General features: G+C 36.0%; 1 protein-coding gene across 9 annotated transcripts in view; it reads left to right on the top strand.

Annotated features, from left to right (window-relative positions):
* SSBP2 (single stranded DNA binding protein 2) overlaps positions 1-18,291 on the top strand; it is a 297,817-nt gene extending 279,526 nt beyond the window's left edge. For 8 of the 9 annotated variants that reach the window (XM_089909089.1, XM_089909086.1, XM_022593529.2 and 5 more), the window contains 5 exons: positions 176-246; positions 2,949-3,027; positions 5,355-5,383; positions 9,990-10,088; positions 17,672-18,291. In XM_089909089.1, the coding sequence (XP_089765215.1) occupies positions 176-246; positions 2,949-3,027; positions 5,355-5,383; positions 9,990-10,088; positions 17,672-17,701 (308 nt within the window). In that variant the 3' untranslated portion in view covers positions 17,702-18,291. The remainder of the gene's footprint in view (positions 1-175; positions 247-2,948; positions 3,028-5,354; positions 5,384-9,989; positions 10,089-17,671) is intronic. The other variant, XM_089909088.1, reaches the window with a different exon arrangement.
* Positions 18,292-20,655: the final 2,364 nt, after the last annotated feature.

Genomic DNA, 20,655 nt, shown 5'->3' with positions numbered 1-20,655 from the left:
TTTTTGGGTCAGAAAATGACTTACAGATATTTGTTTCTGAACATTAGTAATGACTATTTCGAGTGCTGTAGCTATAAATATGCATAAGTGTCCAGATCATCTTTGATTATTACTTTGTGATGACTTGGGCGTAGATTATAATGAAAGATATTAATTCAGTAATATTTTGTTTCAGACTCAACCAACTCTGGAGACAACATGTATACTTTAATGAATGCAGTACCTCCTGGACCTAACAGGCCTAATGTAACTATGCATTTTTAAAAATTTTTGGAATGTATTTGAAGACTCAAGCTCTAAGTACATTCCTTTTCCTTGATACTGTTTAAGCTTTATATTTTATTATCCAGGATCTTACTGGATATCAAAAACTCAAATTCTGTGTTCTGGGTTGGAAAAAAACATAATATATAACATACATAACAAGAGATTTCATATCAATATAATGGAAATGTAAAACAGAACTTAATTATAAAATGTTGGTATGTGGCCTTATTTTATCTCAAATACCTAATAATTAATATTGACTATTTGAAAGTGACAGTTAATGTGTAATCATATGTTCACCTCATTTTACACATCACTGATTTCTTCAGGTGGTTGTTTTTTTTTTCCTGATAAACTTGAAACTAAATTAGGAAGTTGAATATGCCTGTTTTTCTTAAATTTTTGAAATCTGGAGTTTAAATATAGAACTGAAGCAGTTCTACAGAAAGAATTTGAGTGTACTTAATAAAGCATAGGTCATGATTTTTCCATGAACGCGTACAGAAAAATGATATCTATAAGACTACATATTAACAAAAAATATAAGAAAATACAGTTAATACATAGATATATATATATATGAATAAAAGGTAGCTCAAATTAAAGAAAAATCAAAACACATATAAAGAATTTCCAAAACTATACCAAAAACTGGGGATGAAATCTTATAATTGAGCTTCCTAGCAAAGGGAAACTTTAAATTGTCCAGTATGTTATGGTACTTGAAATATGGCTAGTCCAGACTGAGATGTGCTGCAGGTATGAAACACACCCTGGATTTTGAGGACTTAATATGAAAAAATATATAAAATAGCTCACTAAAATTTTATACTGACTATTTTGATTGATAATTTTGATTATATAAGTAAGTAAAGTTATTAAAATTAACCACCTGTTTCATTTTACTTTTTAAACATGGCTGCTAATAAATCTAAATTTATTTACGTAGTTCACATTTGAACCTTACATATTATTTCTGTTAAGCAGCACTGCCTTCAGTTACCAGTATTCCCTTTGTATAATCAAATAAATTCTTTTTCAGGAAAAAGAATTTTCTGTCAGTAATGTCTAAAAGGTGTTTTCACAGAGATTTTAAAGAACACTGAATATGATCATGAACAATGTTCATTTCAGAAATGCAGCACAAATGTGGAAAAGCTCTTCATACTGCAATTTCAGATCTTAAAACTTGATATTTGAAAGGGAGGGAATAAGGGAGGAAACCAAGAGCATATGGTACTGAAGACATTTCTGCAGACAGCTAAACTGATATCATCCAAGTGTGTTCCATTCTGGTTCTCTTACTTGTTACAAAGATAAGAGATTCAAGAGAAGCAGAAGCTGAATATGTCACTCTTCCAAATGTCATTCATTTCAGCCAGAGGTAGTCAAAGCAAATGCCTGCTGAGGGCTAGGACTGCAGTATTATGTGCTTCAAGTATAATACCTACAGTCTTAGTGTTGTTTAAAGCGCAGTGGGGGCCGGATAAAAGGACCAAGCCAAGGAGGTTCACAGGCTGTTGGCCTCACCGGCACCAGTTTCTCAGCCCAGATCTAAAATACACAATCCATCCATGCGTTTTAAGCAACAAAATTTTAGACAACAGAATTGGCATTATCCTGTGAAAATGTATAAGCATGTGGTTTGTGTGAGCACGGTGAAGGAAAGCTATCTTCTTTCCACACAGAGTCAGTGGTATACAGGGTATCCACTCAGGGCAATCTTCCCCCGAAGCCTACATGATTAGTAACCACCACAGTCCCATCTATACACATACATACACGCAACACATTTAGTATTCTGCACCATACAACATGGAAGAAATGATTTCGGCATGGGAAGTTTTAAGAACAAGTGTTTTCAGTAATCTATCTTAACTGTAAACATAAGGTAATTATAGATAGCCTGTCTTCAAACTAAGGTCTGAGTTTCCTTAGAAGTATTCTGGGGAGTTGAGGGAGAGACTAAGCGGGCAGGTCATGGGCTCTCCACCACCAACTCTACCACAGCACATCTCTTTACATCTGTGTTGTACTACGCTTCTAATGTAAGGTTTCATTTGAAAATGAAACATCACTACTTTAAAAAATGTTAAATATAACTGCTATTGAATGCCTAATTGTGACTGAACTGACATAGTTGAGACTGCCAAGAAGACTTAGCTATATTCAGTTATCCCCAAGGAGCTAAATGTATTTAACCTGCAAGATGAAATTATTTATCATGTCCATTTGAACAAAGATAGATTGTCTGCTAAGAAAAATGTTAATGTTGGCATATAATGTTCAGTTATTCTTATTAATAAGCCAATACCTTTAGCAGCTTCTTAAGAATTACCTCTGGTTTATAATAGCAGAATTTGTCAATAGCATAGAATACTTATCTTCTCATTTGCACTGGAATATATGTGCTTTCTGGTTAAGGATGTCTGAAGAAAAATTTGGATATGAATGAGGATTAGCCTGAAGATCTAGAACATAGAGAAGATGGAATGAGGGAAGTAGCAGTCCAGTTAGAGAATCTAGAAAGCTGGAAAAAAATCTAGGAAAATAATCTCCATAATTTGGAAATGAAAATAAGTTATAGAAGTGTCTTACAGAGTTAAAGATAGGTATTGTGACATTGAGATGAACAATTGTTTTCAATGTGATCACAGTCATTTTCTCCATTTTTTAAATAGTTTCCAATGGGCCCTGGGTCAGATGGTCCCATGGGTGGATTAGGAGGAATGGAGTCACATCACATGAATGGCTCTTTAGGTAAGGATATTAAATCTGATGTTCAGAAATGAATTCAAAACAAAACCTTAATTCTACATAGTGAATATCATGATTTGCGAAGTTCTTTTTATAGGAACTCATTTTGAAATGCTTCAGCTTTTATCTACAACTGATAGTTTAATCCATAGGATATTCGCTATGATGGCTAGAGATTATTTGGAAAATCAGATACGTGAGAATTGTTCTAACCTAGCTCATATTCACAGGTATTTACTTTAACTTATCAAAATCTGAGTGTTTATGATGAAAGGAGACACTGCTGCTTTGGGCACCTAGAGGACCATGGTATCCTCACAGTGGGTTCCTTTGTCTCCAGAGGTCTGTAGACACAGTCTCAGAGGAACTTCAGTCCTCTCCAAGAATTTCTTGATTTTGTTTTTGCATTTTAATGTTTGTCTCTTTTTAAAAAGTAAAATTGGTAATCATATTCTGGATAATCTGAATGATTCTCTTAAGAGAGAACACTGCCCACATTGTCTGTGTTTGTGATAAAGCTGATTTCAAGTAGTGCAAATAATGGTTGTAAACATACTTCATAAATGATGTCTTCTTACCAAATGAAGCCACATATCTGCAAGGTGAACAAAAAGTTTCACAACAGTGAGAAACAGAGACAAGTGGTACAAAATTGACCTGGTCACACAGCATACTGTATATGTAGGCAGGCCAAAGGCAAAACCAAAACAAGGGAAAAAAGACATTTATTTTATGTTTGTATGTTTATCATCATCATATATCATAAACTATTTTAAAAGTTGACAGTGGGGTTGGAGGTTTGTGATAATTTTTTTCTTTGAAAAAGAACCATCTTTTACTTAAGTTGGAGAAACTATGCCATGAGTAACTCAGGTTATACACGGATTTCACAACCCCACCCTAGGTCAGGAAATGCCATCCTCTGATACTTCGAAAAGCTATGTAACTTCAATAATCAAGAAATTATTTACAACACTTTGATAGACTTTTTTTTTAATAGACTTCTGTGCTTTTAAGGATCCATGCTTGTTTTGCCTCGTTTTCAAAATGTTAATTTGCACTGTCCAGTTATGGTAGTTACTAGTCATGTGTGACTACTTAATTCTAAATCAAATTAAATGTAAAATTCACTTCTTCAGTTGCACTGCCACATATCAAGTGCATATAGTCCCATGAGCTAATGGCTATTGTAACAGACAGCACAAGGAAACATTTCCAGCATCACACAAAGTTCTACTGGGGATAGCACCATTCTAGAATTTCACTTTCTAATTTATTGCAAAATAATTTACTTTTCCAATATTTTAATTTGTAAAATCATTCACAAAAAGATGGCATTTGGTCATAGTGAGAAGATTCTTAGTTATATTACTCACTAGAACAGAATTTGCAAAATAGTTTCACATATACTTGTCATCTATAATGAATATTGTTGCATATATTTATAGATACATAATTGCATATATACATTCAGTATTTAACATTATGCCTATTTATAAACTAATGCTAATAAGCCTTTACTTTATTTGTGACTGTCTGTTGAATGCTGTACTATTAAAATATTATAATATTTTTATGCCAGGAAAATTATTTAAATAGTTAAAAATAAAGCTAAAATTGTGGCGAGGATCTGATTATTTTTCTTTGTTACCTAAGTTATGATTCCATTTCTTAAGTAAGAAATTAGTATTGATTGTCCATTTCTCCTAAGAATTAAAATAAACCCACAGTGTTACATTTTGAAGACATTTTTACTTTTGATGGACTGCCATGAATATTTGTTGCTGCCAAAATTTTCTTAAAAATATTATGCTTTGATTTTGGTTATTATAGTAAAACATGGTTCAGAATCTTGTCAGGTATTGCTGCAAATGCCTGTTTTGTACTTTATCAGATGTACAGAAGCATCATTTCAGAAAATAGAGATCTCTCTCTCTCTTTTGCTCTCTATTTACATATCTATAAATATATATATACACATGTGTATTAGTGTACACGTTTTAAAATTTTGAATTGAGTAGGATATGTATGTCTACTGTTTCACTTTCAGGAATTTATGATAGCAATAGTTTTTATTCTGGCATTACCAAAAAAAGTAGATGATTGGGAAGGAAAGGTACAACTCTTACTTGGATTTGTCATCAGATGATACTTACTTACCACACAGTATAAGAGAAAAGTAATTTTTTGAGATTCAAAAGTCCAGGAGATATACACTGCAAAATACATACAGTGTACTGCATTACTACATTAGTTTATTTTAAAGGAGTATTTAATTTACAGATAGAATCATTACCTAATAAAGGCTTTCTTTCCATATTTTGTTTTAGGCTCAGGAGATATGGACAGTATTTCCAAGGTGAGTATTATGTATTGTGTTGTTTTTTATCTGTGTTTTATTCTACACAGAACTCTTATTAAGTTTGAGAATAACATTATGAATTTTGTTCTTAAAGAGTTTGAAAGTAGAAGGCCAAATATAATTAAGTAGAAGTTTAAAATATTAATGCATATAATCTGTGGGAAAGGGTAAAATTAGTCTTTTAAGAATATTTCAAAGCATGCTAGGATTCATTTACAGGATGTGATATACATGATTAATTGATATCCAAGCAAATAATAATCAGTTTAATCACATTATGATGTTACGCATTTGTAAAGCAAACTGACATACTTTAATCTTTTGAAAATGTAAAGAAATCTAGAGCAACACGAAAAGAGGTAAATTTGAAAAAGTGGTTATTATATGTTGTAAGGGCATTGCATTTATACATCTCATTTGTATTCCAAACTCTTATCAGGCAATGCTGATGTCCTCAATCATTATTATAGTTCCACAGAATAGAGTAATAAAGTAATTAGAGGAAAATTATATTAATAGAAGTAGGAAAGTGACCCTTCCAATAGCACATGTCTCTGTTTTTCCTCTGTCAGTCGTCTGAGTTTCTAAAATTAATCCTTTGGTAAGATGCTGTATATTTTTTGAAGAATACCTAAATACTTTTTAGGTCATGATGAATTTTAAAATACTTCTCTGTGGGTCAAATGTATATTTAGAATGGCTGATAAGAACTAATTATTAACTACCACTAGAATGACTCTCTCAGAAGTCTTCTATATATCAATAAATACAGAAATTCATTAAAGGATGACTTCATTTTTAATTCTACTTTAAATTTATATTCATGTATAATAAAGTAAAATTACTGATGCCAAGAAAAATAAAATGAAGTTGAGCTATAGAAACTTATAAATTAAGACTTCAAGCTAAAAAAAAAAAAGAGAGAGTGTTTAATTGGCATTGTGACATTGTATCTGCATCGCTTGGCTGCTTGGCCTAGGAACTTCATCATGCACTTTGGATGTCTGTGTTTAGAAACAATCAGGAAGATCTTTTTCTTTTCTAAAAATAGATATATACAAACGGCACCATCTTACCTCTGTGAGAAATAGTATTAGGTAAGCCTTCAAAAACCTTGTTTTCAAAATAAGATTAATTGTATAATACCATTAGAGCCTTCTTTCTGGGAAGCACCTTTACAAACCAGATAACCATGATTGTATTGGCTGTCTTAGGTATCTAACAATTGATGTTGGCTGAATTGTGCTTTGTGGTCACAGTAAAATGTCTGAAGTTATATTTGAGAAACATATTCTAATGTCTAAAGATAATTCTTCATTACACAAAGGCGAGAACATCCAGATTGCTTAAGGCCGTCTTCGTAAAGACGGATGATCTTAACCACTTCTGCTTAGCAATTGTGTTCAAACTTGCTCTTGGGTCTCTAGCTGCATCTTCCTAATTATCCAGTTAAACCTGTATTTTGTCAAGCATCAGTATTACATTTTTTAAATTTCTTACTCCATTTTAAGAAGTTGTTTGACCAACCTACGCCCTTTTTGTGCATTATATTCTTGCCTTGTTGATGAAATCTACTGGAGACACTGCACACAAACATAGCTACAGTTAAATGCAGCATACACACAGTTCATTGCCACCCACCGTCATAACCTGCTCTGGGTTGGTGCTTGGAACCATTGTCTTAGCTCTTCCTCAGATACCAATACTGAGTATATCTTTAGCTATATCTTCATCATGTCACCCAGGGACCATGGACAGCACAATTTCCTTAAGACTCCTCATTGAGCAACTTTTGTTGTTTTCACAACATTTTGCAGAGATTACCTCAGATTTTTTAAAGATGTTCTATCATTTCATGATTTTCAAATATACCCAGTGAGCTAGATAGGAAGAGGTTTCAGAAATCTGATACTAGCTCAGTTTTGTGTGTTGAATGTGTCCTTTTAATCTGCCTCTCAATGTTCTCATATACACCACCACCACTGCCCCCTACAAATGTTTAATGCTGAGCCACCATGCTATGAAAAGATAGCACGGAAAACAGAAACACCATGAAGTGTTTTATATGTATTTAAATATTACTGTAATGTTACTTTTAAACTTCAGATTTTTTTTTTTTTTTTTTTGCGGTATGAGGGCCTCTCACTGTTGTGGCCTCTCCCGTTGCGGAGCACAGGCTCCGGACGCGCAGGCTCAGCAGCCATGGCTCACGGGCCCAGCTGCTCCGCGGCACGTGGGATCTTCCCGGACCGGGGCATGAACCCGTGTCCCCTGCCTCGGCAGGCGGACTCTCAACCACTGCACCACCAGGGAAGCCCAACTTCAGATATTTTTAAATCGACACTTTGAGTCAGGAATCAATTTGAAGGTAGCCAAACTTTCAGAATTGCAAATCAAGAAATGATATCACTTCAATGTGGAGTTTAATAAAAGGATACAAATGAACTTATCTACAAAACAGAGTTACAGATGTGGAAAACAAACTTATAGTTACCTGTGGTAAGGAGCAGGGGATAAATTGGGAGATTGGGATTGACATATACACACTACTATATATAAAAAAGACAACTAATAAGGACCTACTGTATCACACAGGGAACTCTACTCAATACTCTATAATGGCCCATATGGGAAAAGAATCTAAAAAAGAGTAGATATATGTACATGTATAACTGATACACTTTGCTATACACCTGAAACTAACACAACACTGTAAATCAACTATACTCCAATAAAACTTTTTTTAAAAAATTAAAAAAGCAATGATACATGGCAAAAGTGCAGCAGAGTCTGGGAGCACCCCAGTTTAGTCAGAGATATGCTGCTCCTCTCAGGGCACCTCACGTACTTAAGGCTAGGAGTGTGAATATTATGCAAGGATGGACAGGGCTCATTTCATGTATCTGTTTGAATATGTAAAAGTATGCAGCTTCTAAAAACATGCTCAAATACCCCTGTATAGGTATGTTAGATTATTTTTTATTCCAAGATTGCCAGTTTCTCCATTATGTATGAAATGACAAATCTGCCTTCACCAAAGACTTATAGATTTGGGGTAAATCTTATAGTGTTTTTATAAATTTGCCCTTTTTTGAGCTAAGTAAGCATTATCATTCCTGCTTTCAAGACACAGTTGATTAATAACTTTATTCATGAGTTGTAGCTTAGTTACCTATAGCTTAGTTAATTGCATTTCAATTTTACTTAATTTTTTTTTCAGGAAATCAGGTTATCCATGTTCATTTCAAAGTCCAGTTACTTGGGAAACTAACATTTCCAGAGAAAAAAAATTTTTCCAAAAAAAAAAAAATAGAATCCTCTTTATCCCATTAAGCTGTGGTTCCCCAGCCCTTGGGGTTCACTGGCAAATGGAGCTCCTACGGACTTCAGAGGATCCCTGTTCTCAGATCCTCCCTGTGAGGTGCACAGCAGGACAAGATACAAGCTCTATTTCTACCAGCTCATCTACCTGTCTCTGCTTTACAGTTTAACCATATTTTTAAAAAGCACATATTCTTCTGGGGATAACCCATTCATGACATTTTCGTTTTTATTGCCTAACTTGGTTTTAGTTAAGTCAAAATCCTCAGAGCAATTTTGTGTAAAAAAAATCTAAAAACTTATTCAAAAACAAAATATAAAATGGCAACAGCTCAGGAAAAAACTCTAAAACCTGGCTTACGTTTGAAATAACAAGTAAAAGTTTTTAACCTTGAAGTTTATTTTTACAAGAATCCCTTAGTCACAGTTGCAATCCTGTGTGAGCATGCTTTATACGCCGCTGCCATTCTGTATTCCCTATCGACATGGAGTATCAGATGACCTCACGTGGCTAAAATCGCACAGCAAAAACAAGACTAGCGAACTTAAATAGAATATAAAGCAGTATACTGTTAACTTTGTGTTTGATTAGATTGCTAATATCAGCCATTTTATCTTAAAAGTTTCAAATAAATCTGCTCAAACAAATGATAGGAAAGGGTTCTAAATCATTCCACCTCTGAGCCTCCTTTTCCTGTACAAGTACATACTGAATTCTCAAGTCCTGAGGTATTTATTTCTCTTGTTCTTAACTATCGTTAACCATTTTCCTTTTTTCCTTATGGTTCATATAAAAATAATGGTTTAAAGTCGTGTTACTATGTAAACCACATGTAGAATTAAAGGGAAGTATTTATCAAAACAGTGACCTTTCGAGTTTGATTAGTAAAATCACCCAGGGAAGTTATTGTTCCATCCCACCTGATCAGTGGGTAGAATGCACACTTCATCATGCCCCTCCTGGGAATGTTTCTTAAACTCTCCAGAAGTCTAGGAACTCTATGAACTGAGAGTGGGAAATGGAATAAATGATTCTGAGACTAAGACAAAGAGTTACAGTGAATTATTTTGGGTTTTCTGTTTTTTAATTTTCATTTGGGAAAGCATTAGTACTTGTCAAGGTGCAAAGAATGAACAGAATCCATGGTAGAAATCTGAGATTGGAATTATAAGTCTCCTTTGTCCTTAGAGATGATGGTATAGATTCCATGTTTGAAACAGTACCATGTAAAAGGGAAATTAAAATCTTCAAAATGCTTTGTTTTCTAAATCTTGTTTACAGAATTCTCCCAATAATATGAGCCTGAGTAATCAGCCGGGCACTCCTAGGGATGATGGCGAAATGGGGGGAAATTTCTTAAATCCTTTTCAGAGTGAGAGTGTAAGTATTCCCTTGACTACGTTACTATATCCAGATTTTATTTCTGAAGCTCTTCTTTAGAATAAATGCATAAAGCCATTATTACGACTGTTTATCTAGAGTTCAATAGGTTGATCTTTTAAAAGTTAGAAAACTAAGTGGAATTTCTTTGAAAGTATTAAAAAATAAACTTTCTACTCCGATTCTATGTACATAGTTACAAAGACAAAAACTTTAATACTAATTTTACGTTAGAAAACATCCACCATAAAAGAACGTACTAGAAACAGGTTGCATATGTGATCGTTTTTATAAATTTTTCACATTACTAAAATGTCTTTGATCACTGCAAAACCAGGTTTATTCTCAGTGCTGTCCTGAAAGCTCTGAAAATTGTCTCTAAGATGTCTTTACATTATGCACTAGACCTTCCTGTCTTGTATGTTAACGAGTTATTTACATTTAACCTGAACTGAATATCCACGTCGTTTTCTGTGTGACTATAGTGTTAAGCAAAGGCAATATCATTTCATGTCTCCATAGAAGTAGATAGGAGCAAATGGAGAAGCGATAAAATTTATTCCTTCATTAGTCACTGAGCACTGTCTACAGGCCAAAGCAATGTGCTAGGCACTGGAAAAACCAAAAGGACAACATGGTATCTTTTCTCAAGGACTTATTGCATGATACAATAATTTATTAACTAATATTTCACATAAGAAGCATCTATAGAATTTTTAAAAATACAATTTCCCAGAACCCTCCCTGGACCCAGCAAATCAGAGTTTCCAGGAGTGGGGCCAGGCATCCTCCCATGTGAAAAAGCTTCGTCAGTGATGCTGATGCACATTCTCTGCTAAGATCTCCTGAACTGGAATAAAGGAGTTCAGAACCCAAACTAGTTTCATGTTCACAGAATCAGTGCCTCCAATACATGTACCGCCATCATTAAAGTAATGGAGGATCTACCAAACTATAGACAGAATCAGAAGAGAAAATTACCTTCATTTTGCCCAGACCTTTACCAGAGTTGATGCCATCAGAATTTGAAGCGGTGGCTAATAACATACCTACTTTTGCACAGAATGGCTGCTTCCCAAAATGGAACCCAAGATTGAGTGTCCTGTGGTTTCCTTTATTTCTTGGTGTTGACCTAGCACCTCGGCATGGGGCAAGACTTCCCTTGTTTTTAGACTTTAATTTCTGTTAAAACTAGAAATAATATTATGATCTTTAGTTTATCTGTTTTATTTGCAGGATATTTATGATTAGTGAGAACCAAGAAGGTATACATAAAACCTCATATTTAAAGAAATCAAAAGATTAGCCTGTCAATGATGAGGAAATAGAAAAATGTGAGGAACTATATCGTTTTTCATAATGCTTAGGATTATGGGATTTCTGAAAGCCCGTTTCTTTCACTAGTTTGCTTCAAGACTATGGACAAATTAGTTAATTTTAATTAATTAATGTTCACTTTATCTAATTAGAGACATTAATTTCATTTTATGCTAATTCTTCCAGTAATGGTATAATTCAGTGAGGTATATGATAATTAATTCAGTTCAATTCAACATGTATTGAACCTGCACTATGCAAAGCACTAGGTTAAGGACAAAATATTCTGAAACAAACATAACACATCCCTAACCTCAAAGAATACAATCTGATGGGAAGAACATGTTTACACAACTAATTAAACCATATGTCAGATTAATAAGTGCTACAATAGATATAAACCAGGTGTTTTAAGAGCACCAAGGAAAGTATTAATTTTGTATTGGAAAAGAAAACTTCTTTAAAAAGGTTCCACGTGACTTTAACTTTAGGGGCAGCGACGACAGGAACTCTCCCCCTTCCTTCCCAGATTTGTTGTGGGCGACTGCCGCCTTGTTTGCCAGAGAGGGGGGCTGCTTCAGAGTTGGCATCAGAAAGCTCTTCACGGGGATCAGAGAATCAGATAGAACAGGACTTAAAAAAGTACTTTGTGCAGAATAAACACCAGCCTCGTCCTTTAACCCCAAGTGGATTATGCACATGCTGGATAGCAGATCCCTCTGGGAATATGTGCGTAGCATATAGAGCCAGTGGAGTAGGGCTTCCCCCACCCCCAACTCCTGACCCAGCCTCGCTACGCTTAAAGCCAAGAAGCAGGTAAAATGCCAGACTGCTGTGCAGAGTTAGCAGAAAACAGAAGCTCCCTCCTGTCTCCCCGCTCCCTCTCTCCTGTCCCCACTAGCAAAGTCCCCAAAAGAGAAATACTTGGGTGGTGGTTGAGAACCTGCACCTGGAGGGTAGTGCAGCCTTGGAAGCGGGTCCACACTGGCTGCGCTGTTCTGTCTGCCGGGTGAGGGGTCTACATGCTATGAGTGACACCCTGGTTATCTCTGGCTTCCTCTATCACATCCACACATTTTCGTTTGCACCTTTTTAAAAGATCAAGAAGAGAGCAGAGAGGAAGAAGACAAAAGAGATTCATTGCTGACAAATGTAGTAAGGCCTTAAAGAAGTAAATAGACTAGGTATCTCCACTAAGTTAGCTTTACTATCATCAAGGAAAACCAGGAGGTCCAAGAGGGCGGGGATATATGTATACATATAGTTGATTCACTTCACTGTACAGCAGAAACTAACACAACATTGTAAAGCAATTATACTCCAGTTAAAAATAAATAAATAATTTTTAAAAAGAAAACATTTCCAGTGACTAAACATGCAAATTGAATTCTAGTGGTTTTTAATGCACATAAGTCTGAAACGCACAGATTTTTGAACAGTCTGCCTTTTGAGGGTTTGTCGGTCTTTATCTTGAAGTTTAACCACATAAGAGGCCTGGGAAGACAGCAAACGTCTATTGACTGATTATCATGTACAGACACTATCCCAGTCACCTTACACATACTACTTAATGTAATCAATATAGAAACAAAAATGTCCAACCCAAAGGCAGAAACCTTGCAGTGCCAACACACTTTACACAAGAAAATAGGAATCAAAAAATGTTTCAACATTCAGACTCTTTTGGGGGAGGATCAAAAAAAAAGCCTTTATTTCAAGAAACAAAGATGCCCCCTAGTGTTCAAACTCTATAAAATGTTTGGCTTTAAAAACAATACAAAAAGGCTTAATTCAAAGAATAGTGCTTCGTGCCTCTCAAGTAAAGAAAGCAGTTAGTCTTATTTCTTGAATTAATTTAGCAGAATATTTTCACCATACTGAGCAAACATGCTATTAAAATCATGGTGTCAAATAGAAATTAGAAACAAGGTGGTAGATCATTTCCTATTACCCTTACTGCCTTTTTTCATTTTCTTCTATTGTAAAGAAATCACATATGCCCCAGTTTTTTTTTTACATAGTCACATACACACTAGATTTATTTCACTTTAGTTCAGCTCAGGTACCTGTAGTATTATCTCTCATTAAGAAAAAATATAATATAGATGCTTAGAAATAGAAATGTAAGATCTGAAGTGTTCTTGAAGTGTATGAAGAGAAATGTAAGATCTGAAGTGTTCTTGAAGTGTGTGAACAGAAACGTATGCACATTGTTCGAAGATTTAATGGATATTTCTGATGGATTCCATGGTACATGAACTGGGTATAATAAATTCTCTAGCTCATGTTTTACATGCACAACCAAACACTGATGCAGTCAACAGCACTGTAAGGCCATTTTATCATTTGATCGAGGAGAACCAGACTCAGAATAGTTTTGAATGCTGTGATATCAGGGCAACCTGATATCACAGCATTCTGACACAAACACTAGAATATGTCATGGCATATTGATGCAGCAGTACAACAGAAACATTGCAGTGTGGTCTCAGGACAATACACCATGAATATTTTATGTCTCTAAATAGGATACCCCATTTAACACTTGCTCTTCTACTTCTAGAAAACTGTAAGCCACTTCTGCTTGAATAGTAATCAATAGCAAAATTCCTTTTTGCTGGCACATTCTGTGAGTTTCCCTAGAAAGTTTGCAATTTCCCTTAATCTTACTTAGTTGAAGCAGTTTCAATAAAGGCAGCAGCAGACGAGCAGTTTACAGCCTTAGCAGTGCAAATAGCCCATCGCTTATAAAGACAGTCACACACAAATACAATCTGTTTTACTGTACCAGATACACTTAGGGCATCATTTTACAGTTACTTGTACTATTCAAAATTTAAATTTCATTAGATGCTTGCTAATTTTTGAGCTGTATTGCTTGGAGATGGTGCTTCCATCCTTTCTGACTGAATCTGGCCCTGACTTTCATGTTGTACCCTATTTTCCACTCAGTTTCCTCCCTGAATAAGCCTAACTCTCTTAACTTCCCAATGAATCTGTAACAAATTCTCATTTTACTGTAAGATTTGCTTAAGATATTTGAAATAACACAGGTTAAAAATCCTAACAATTGCCAATGTTAAGAAATGGGAGCAACCAATAACCATGCTTGGTAGCAGAGAATGTGCATATATACTTGTCTCTATATACGCATACTTTTAATGGTGTATAATTAGAATGAAGGCTATAATATATTCTTAACTATATTCCCTAATGTTACATTGCATTTGAATGAACTGGAATAATCCTTGTGAAAAAAGGATTCAGGGATTTTTAAAATCTGATTATTCAGGATGTGCATTAAATGAGATGGTCTCTAGAATTAATTATGACTTATCCAGAAAATTTTTTTCCAACATATCCTTTGAAGTCCTTTTTAAAAAAGGAGACTTTAAAAAAGCTTTAAAGTCTTTCACTGTTTTTAGATTGGCACAATATACCCATTAAAAGCTTTGTCTTTAAAATAATGATTGATGGGCTTCCCTGGTGGTGCAGTGGTTGAGAGTCCGCCTGCCGATGCAGGGGACGCGGGTTCGTACCCCGGTCCGGGAAGATCCCACATGCCGCGGAGCGGCTGGGCCCGTGAGCCATGGCCGCTGAGCCTGTGCGTCCGGAGCCTGTGCTCCGCAACGGGAGAGGCCACAACAGTCAGAGGCCCGCGTACCGCAAAAAAAAAAAAAAAAAAAAGAAGAAATAATGATTGATGATCTAGCTGTGCTATTTAAAATTAAATACAGTTAAGTTTTCAGTTCCTAAGTTACACTAGCTACGTTTTAAGAGCTCAGCAGCCATGTGTGGGCGCTATACTGAACAGCACAGAATAGAACATATCCATCATCACAGAAGGTTCTACTGGGCAGTACTGATTGGCTCACCAATCCTTACTATAAATAAGCAGTAGCCATAGAAAGCATAGATTAAATTTCCTATGCCCATTTTGCCATATTCTTATGTTTTCTACTTTTAATAAAACCTTAGTATCCATTTATCTCCTTGTTAAGTCTTGTCCCTGAAAGTCAAATGCCAAAATATGATTATTTTGTCAAAGGTTGTGGATAGGTCATGGCAGTGTGCTGTCATTATTTGTAGTGGAGATTTGAATGGTATCTCCTGATGAGATGGGGGTAGATCCCCTCCGAGCTCAGGGATGGGGTGGGCTCCACTTCACTGATCCTTCTCAATGATTGTTTGGGGTTTTGTTTAGCTTTGCTTTTTCGTTGCCACTATCAAGCATAAAGAGGGAGTTTTTCTATCAAACTGAATCCCCTTTCGCTTCTCCGGCGGTCTCCCCTTTATATCACCCTACTCACTATAATCCAATGTGGAAGGTCAGTAACATATATAAATTAGCTTTCCTATACTGAGGCAGTTTGAGGCTATTAAGGGATTAACAAGTAGATTTTTCCTTGATTTGACCTGTGTTTAAAGGATTAACAATCCTCCCCCTAAGGTCCAGTGACCCGTTTTCAGGCCTAGTCATCTGCTTTTACTCAGGATCAATGTGGGCTTTTTGGTTTGAGCACTAGATCAAACTCTAATGACCTCCAGTCCAGACTTCTGCCAGCTGAGCCACTGTCACCCTGCGCTCTTCCCTGGGAAATCCTGCTTTCACCATGTTAACAAATCCATCCCTATCTAGTACACACCTTATACTTCGTTTCTGGTTCCTGCACGACCTCCGCTCATTTGGAATTCACTTCTTTCTGTTCTGTCTGTTCCTTTTTTAGAAGGTTCATGCTCCCCTTCCCAGGACCATCACTGTTCCTGGTTAAGCCCCTGCAGTCTGGGACCAAACCCTCTCACTCTATCTGCCTCTTTCCATGAGGCGCAATCATTATTAGCGCATTAAAAGGAATTCCCTTTTGCCCTGGTCCTCACAGGTTCTCATAAAGCATTTAAAATATTCAAGAGGTCATATTAAATATGGAAACCGTTACCACTTGGAAATAGACGCTCCTCCTTCCCGTCACAGGGGATCTATAATGTGCTGTCCAAGATGGTGGCCACCAGCTACGTGGAGATATTTAAATGTTAAAGTTAAATAACATTAAAATTTTAGTTCCTGGGCTTCCCTGGTGGCGCAGTGGTTGAGAGTCCGCCTGCCGATGCAGGGGACACGGGTTCGTGCCCCAGTCCAGGAAGATCCCACATGCCGCGGAGCGGCTGGGCCCGTGAGCCACAGCCGCTGAGCCTGCGCGTCTGGAGCCTGTGCTCCGCAATGGGAGAGGCCACAACAGTGAGAGGCCAGCGTACCAAAAAAAAAAAAAATTTTAGTTCCTCAGTGGCACTGGCCACACTTCATGGGCTCAAGTCGCCACATGTGGCTAGTGGCTTTCATACTGGACACCACAGGTTGTGGAACGTGTCCATCGTTGAAGTAAGTTCTGTTGGGCAGAGCTGCTCTAGAACTTTTCTGTCACAGTCTATTCCTCAAGCATATGAGGGTAGATTGGCATCATTATCAAAATAATTGCTGTTTGTCATTTGTTAAGACCACTTTTCCAAATTTCTGAAAGTCTCGCCTTTTACCAATGGTCAGCCTCAAACTGACAAGTAACATGTAACAAGAATGCCCCTACTCCCACCCAGAAATGCTTGTGGATTGAGCTAGGAGTCACAGCTTCAAGGAAGAAGTTTATATGCTAAAGTATAAATCAGACTCTTAAGTATTTTCTAAATGCTTTAATAAGGATTTCCTATGGCCAGCTGGGAGTTATACTATTACTCCAGCATTTACTGAGCACTTTCCGTGTATCCAATAAATACATAGTTTTAAGGGTTTTATAGTCAGTCCTCCCAAAACCCGTTTAAGATCGATACTATCATTAAGCTGATTTTACAGGTGAGGAAACAAGCACAGAGAGGTTAGTAACCTCCCAAGTTTACACAGCTAACAAAGACTATCCTGTCCCTCACACGTATTTGATTATTATGAATCAACCTTGGACTAGATTTACCCAAATTGTTCCAAGGGCCTATGAAACATGAATCTGGCTAGAAGGAGAAAGCTGAGGGACTAGGTACTTATCAAACCCCTAAGCTCAGAGAGAGAATGAGACTGCTTGCTTTCCAGAGGAAATATTTAACAGTTCAGGACAGTCAATTCTATATAATTTTGCTCTTTTTATGCTTTCTTATTTTTATGCTGTATTTAAAGCTTGTGCATAAAAGACATTAAAATTCACAGTTACTGTTGTTTACCAAGGAGAATGTTAGTGGCCTGTAGAAGAACTGTTGTTAAAATATGGATTCTTCTCTCCTTCTAGTACTCCCCTAGCATGACAATGAGTGTGTGATCCATTACCAAGTCTCCTCATGGAAACCACAGTGAGTCAGCCCTTCACAGAACTACTACGGAAGAAAATTATTCATCACAGTGTACAGTTAAACAAAGGAATCTCAGTCACACCAAACCAACCTTTTTATTTCCTGCTCTCTCCCCTATTTTGTGAAGAAAGCGGGTCCAAACGTGATTCGAACAACTGTACAGAGCGGCATATTAGAATTGCCCTCAACGGAACTGCAAATGATTATCTGTGTATGTATATGTGTGGGAAAGAGAATGTATTGTATGTGTGTATGTTATATGGACACATGCACATACATACATTGACCCACAGGACATTGTAAAATACTCTCACATGACATCTTAAGTAGAAATAAGTAGGGACTTTTATTCCATCCTTTTTTTCACGTTTACATTTTAATTATTAAAAGTTGCTCCTGCCCCTCCCTGATCTATTTTGTGCTGTGTATATCACTGCTTTATATAAGTTATTTTTTAAGGTGAACTCAGATGTTATGGTTTTGTAAATGTCTGCAATCATGGATAGGAATAAAATCGCTTATTTGAGAGCTTTCATTAAATTGCGTGTGATGCAAGTTATCCTGTGAATCACAAAGTGTACTGTCTCAGAAAAGAAGTGTGTCTTCATCTTTATGTCAAATCAAACAACTTCTCAGTAACCTTCAGTGAGTATTTTTGTACTTTTTATGTAGGAAAAGTATTACTTCAAATCAACAAAAGCTTAACTGGGGCCTAACACAGTATATTTCTGCAATAACTGCTCTAGATGGAATTCTTGATTTGTCTTAGATGATACAGAAAATCATTAATTAGCCGTGATTGCTTAGACCATAGCAATAAAGTGACAGGGGTCATCATATTTTTAGCAACATATTTCCTCTTTAATATGATAAAGCCCAGAAGTGGTAACACAGCTATTTGCTTGAATATGTCACTTGTCACCAGGAATGCTAGAGCTAAATTTTTAATAACATACTAACGTGAAATGTACCTCATTTTTATTCACACTTGTGAATATCTCCACATAGACACTGCAAAGGAGATAGATTCAAATGACTGAGACTTTCAGCACAAGGGGGAGGGAGTTTTTAATCACACGCCAGGGGCTCTGGAGTGCTGCTTCTCTACCCAGGTATCTTAGTAGCAGCAAAACTGACTGTCCCTTCTTGTGGCCAGCAGAGCACCTGCTCTGTTCCCAGGATATAGGACTTATAGTAGAGCGAAATTATTGATAGTAACTATATTTCATCTAGCCATTGACTTCAGTAGGCTACATCTGCTTCATATAACTGTTCATAAAACATTAGAAAAATTTAAACAAAACACTTCCCTTATGAAAGCACATTGCTCTATGGCCCTTTCCAGATCTTTTGGGTTTTCTGTGTTGAATCAGGCATACAAACATCAAAGTCATAATAGAAAAGTCTGAAGACTGATTTTACATTCTAAAGCTAAGTTGGTGAGCCTTTCTTTGAAAATTGTGATAAAAATAACCATTGATCGGCAACTATATATCCCGACTCCAGAGACTTTGAAAAGCATTGTTTAATCTCAGGTAAGGGGCATCCATATTTCTTTAGGCGTATGGTCTCTAAAGTGAAAATTTGGCACTATATTTACTAGTTCCTCATCCCAGATGACTTATTTCTCTCAAATCCATAAGGATTTATTCCTTCTGAAAATAAAGATTTTTGCCTGTGCATGACAGGGATGTCAGGCAGAACTGTTAAGAGGGGAAAAGGAAGCTGAATTAAAATTTATGTTCCAGATTTAAACTAATCAAACTAGTTGCCATTAATCACACAGTGTGCCAGAGGCTAGGACTGCACACTGGAGAACAACTTCAAGCTTTCAAGCCACAGAGAGGCTTTCATGAAAAATTCAAACAACAAGGTCTTTAACTCAAGCCAAGGTAACCTGAAGATGACACCTTGTACAGACACATGAATTTACCAAGAATAATTTTAACTTTCACTTTTTATGACAGCTGTGTGAACACTGAGAGTCTTGTTCTTATTAAGCTTAATCTTATAATGCTAGAATTTTGAAACCTTTTGTTGACTCTTTTCTCTATTGTTACTGATCTTGAATTTCTTTCATTTGCCTTCTAAGAAGGTATTGTTTCTTATAGTCAAAGAATCCTGAGCATGATTTTACTTGCTCTTATTTTGGAAGTAATATTGGAATATGAAGGCAATAGGGTCCCATTATTTCTAGCCTATTTGGTCAAAATAGTAAAATTGACTTTTTCCAAGGTATAGCAATCAATTCAGCGTATTTCTCTTTCTCTTGGAACCCAGATTAAAAATAGCTAGTTTTTTAAATTCCTGAAATCATTGAAAATTTGAAGAAGTTGTATTCAAGGAAACCAGAAAATAAAGATATTTAATTCCAATATCAAATCATTTTCTCATGCACCGAATGGAGGATAGTATATCTGTATATTAATTTTGTTTAGGTTTTGAATCATTTAAACCTTATCCTTTTCTCTTTTCACCCATGTTTTCCATGCATTTGTGTTGGTCTTTATATATACTACCTGTTCCTGAGTTACTTTTAACATTTCACCTCACAGTAACATTAGCAATTCTTGCCTACATTGAACATATAAAATATATGTGTGAAATATAAAAATAAATAGGTGAAAACATTAACTCTTATTACTCTGCTTTGCGTTCTGCCTAACTCACTACAGTTGAAAATATATGTCAGAGTCTTTCTAAGGTACATATGTCCTTAACTAGCTACCTTTCTTATAGCAAAGCTGCACACAGGAACAGAGGCTGTGAGGTGCCACTGATCTGGTAACAACCCACACATTTGATGGGTGAATGTTCGTTCTCCTTTCCAAGTGTTCCAGTTTGGACTCAGTTGCTGATGAACAGGAATTACATGGCTAAGAATCTGAGGTTAAGATTTCTCTATTGCCAGGAAATTAACAAA

This window comes from Delphinapterus leucas, chromosome 3 (assembly GCF_059928025.1).
Source record: "Delphinapterus leucas isolate spDelLeu-1000000601 "Yukka" chromosome 3, BTC_Dleu_Yukka2, whole genome shotgun sequence".
NCBI classification, from domain to species: domain Eukaryota; kingdom Metazoa; phylum Chordata; class Mammalia; order Artiodactyla; family Monodontidae; genus Delphinapterus; species Delphinapterus leucas.
Note: the sequence above shows the minus strand (reverse complement) of the source record. Positions and strands in the feature narration are given on the sequence as shown.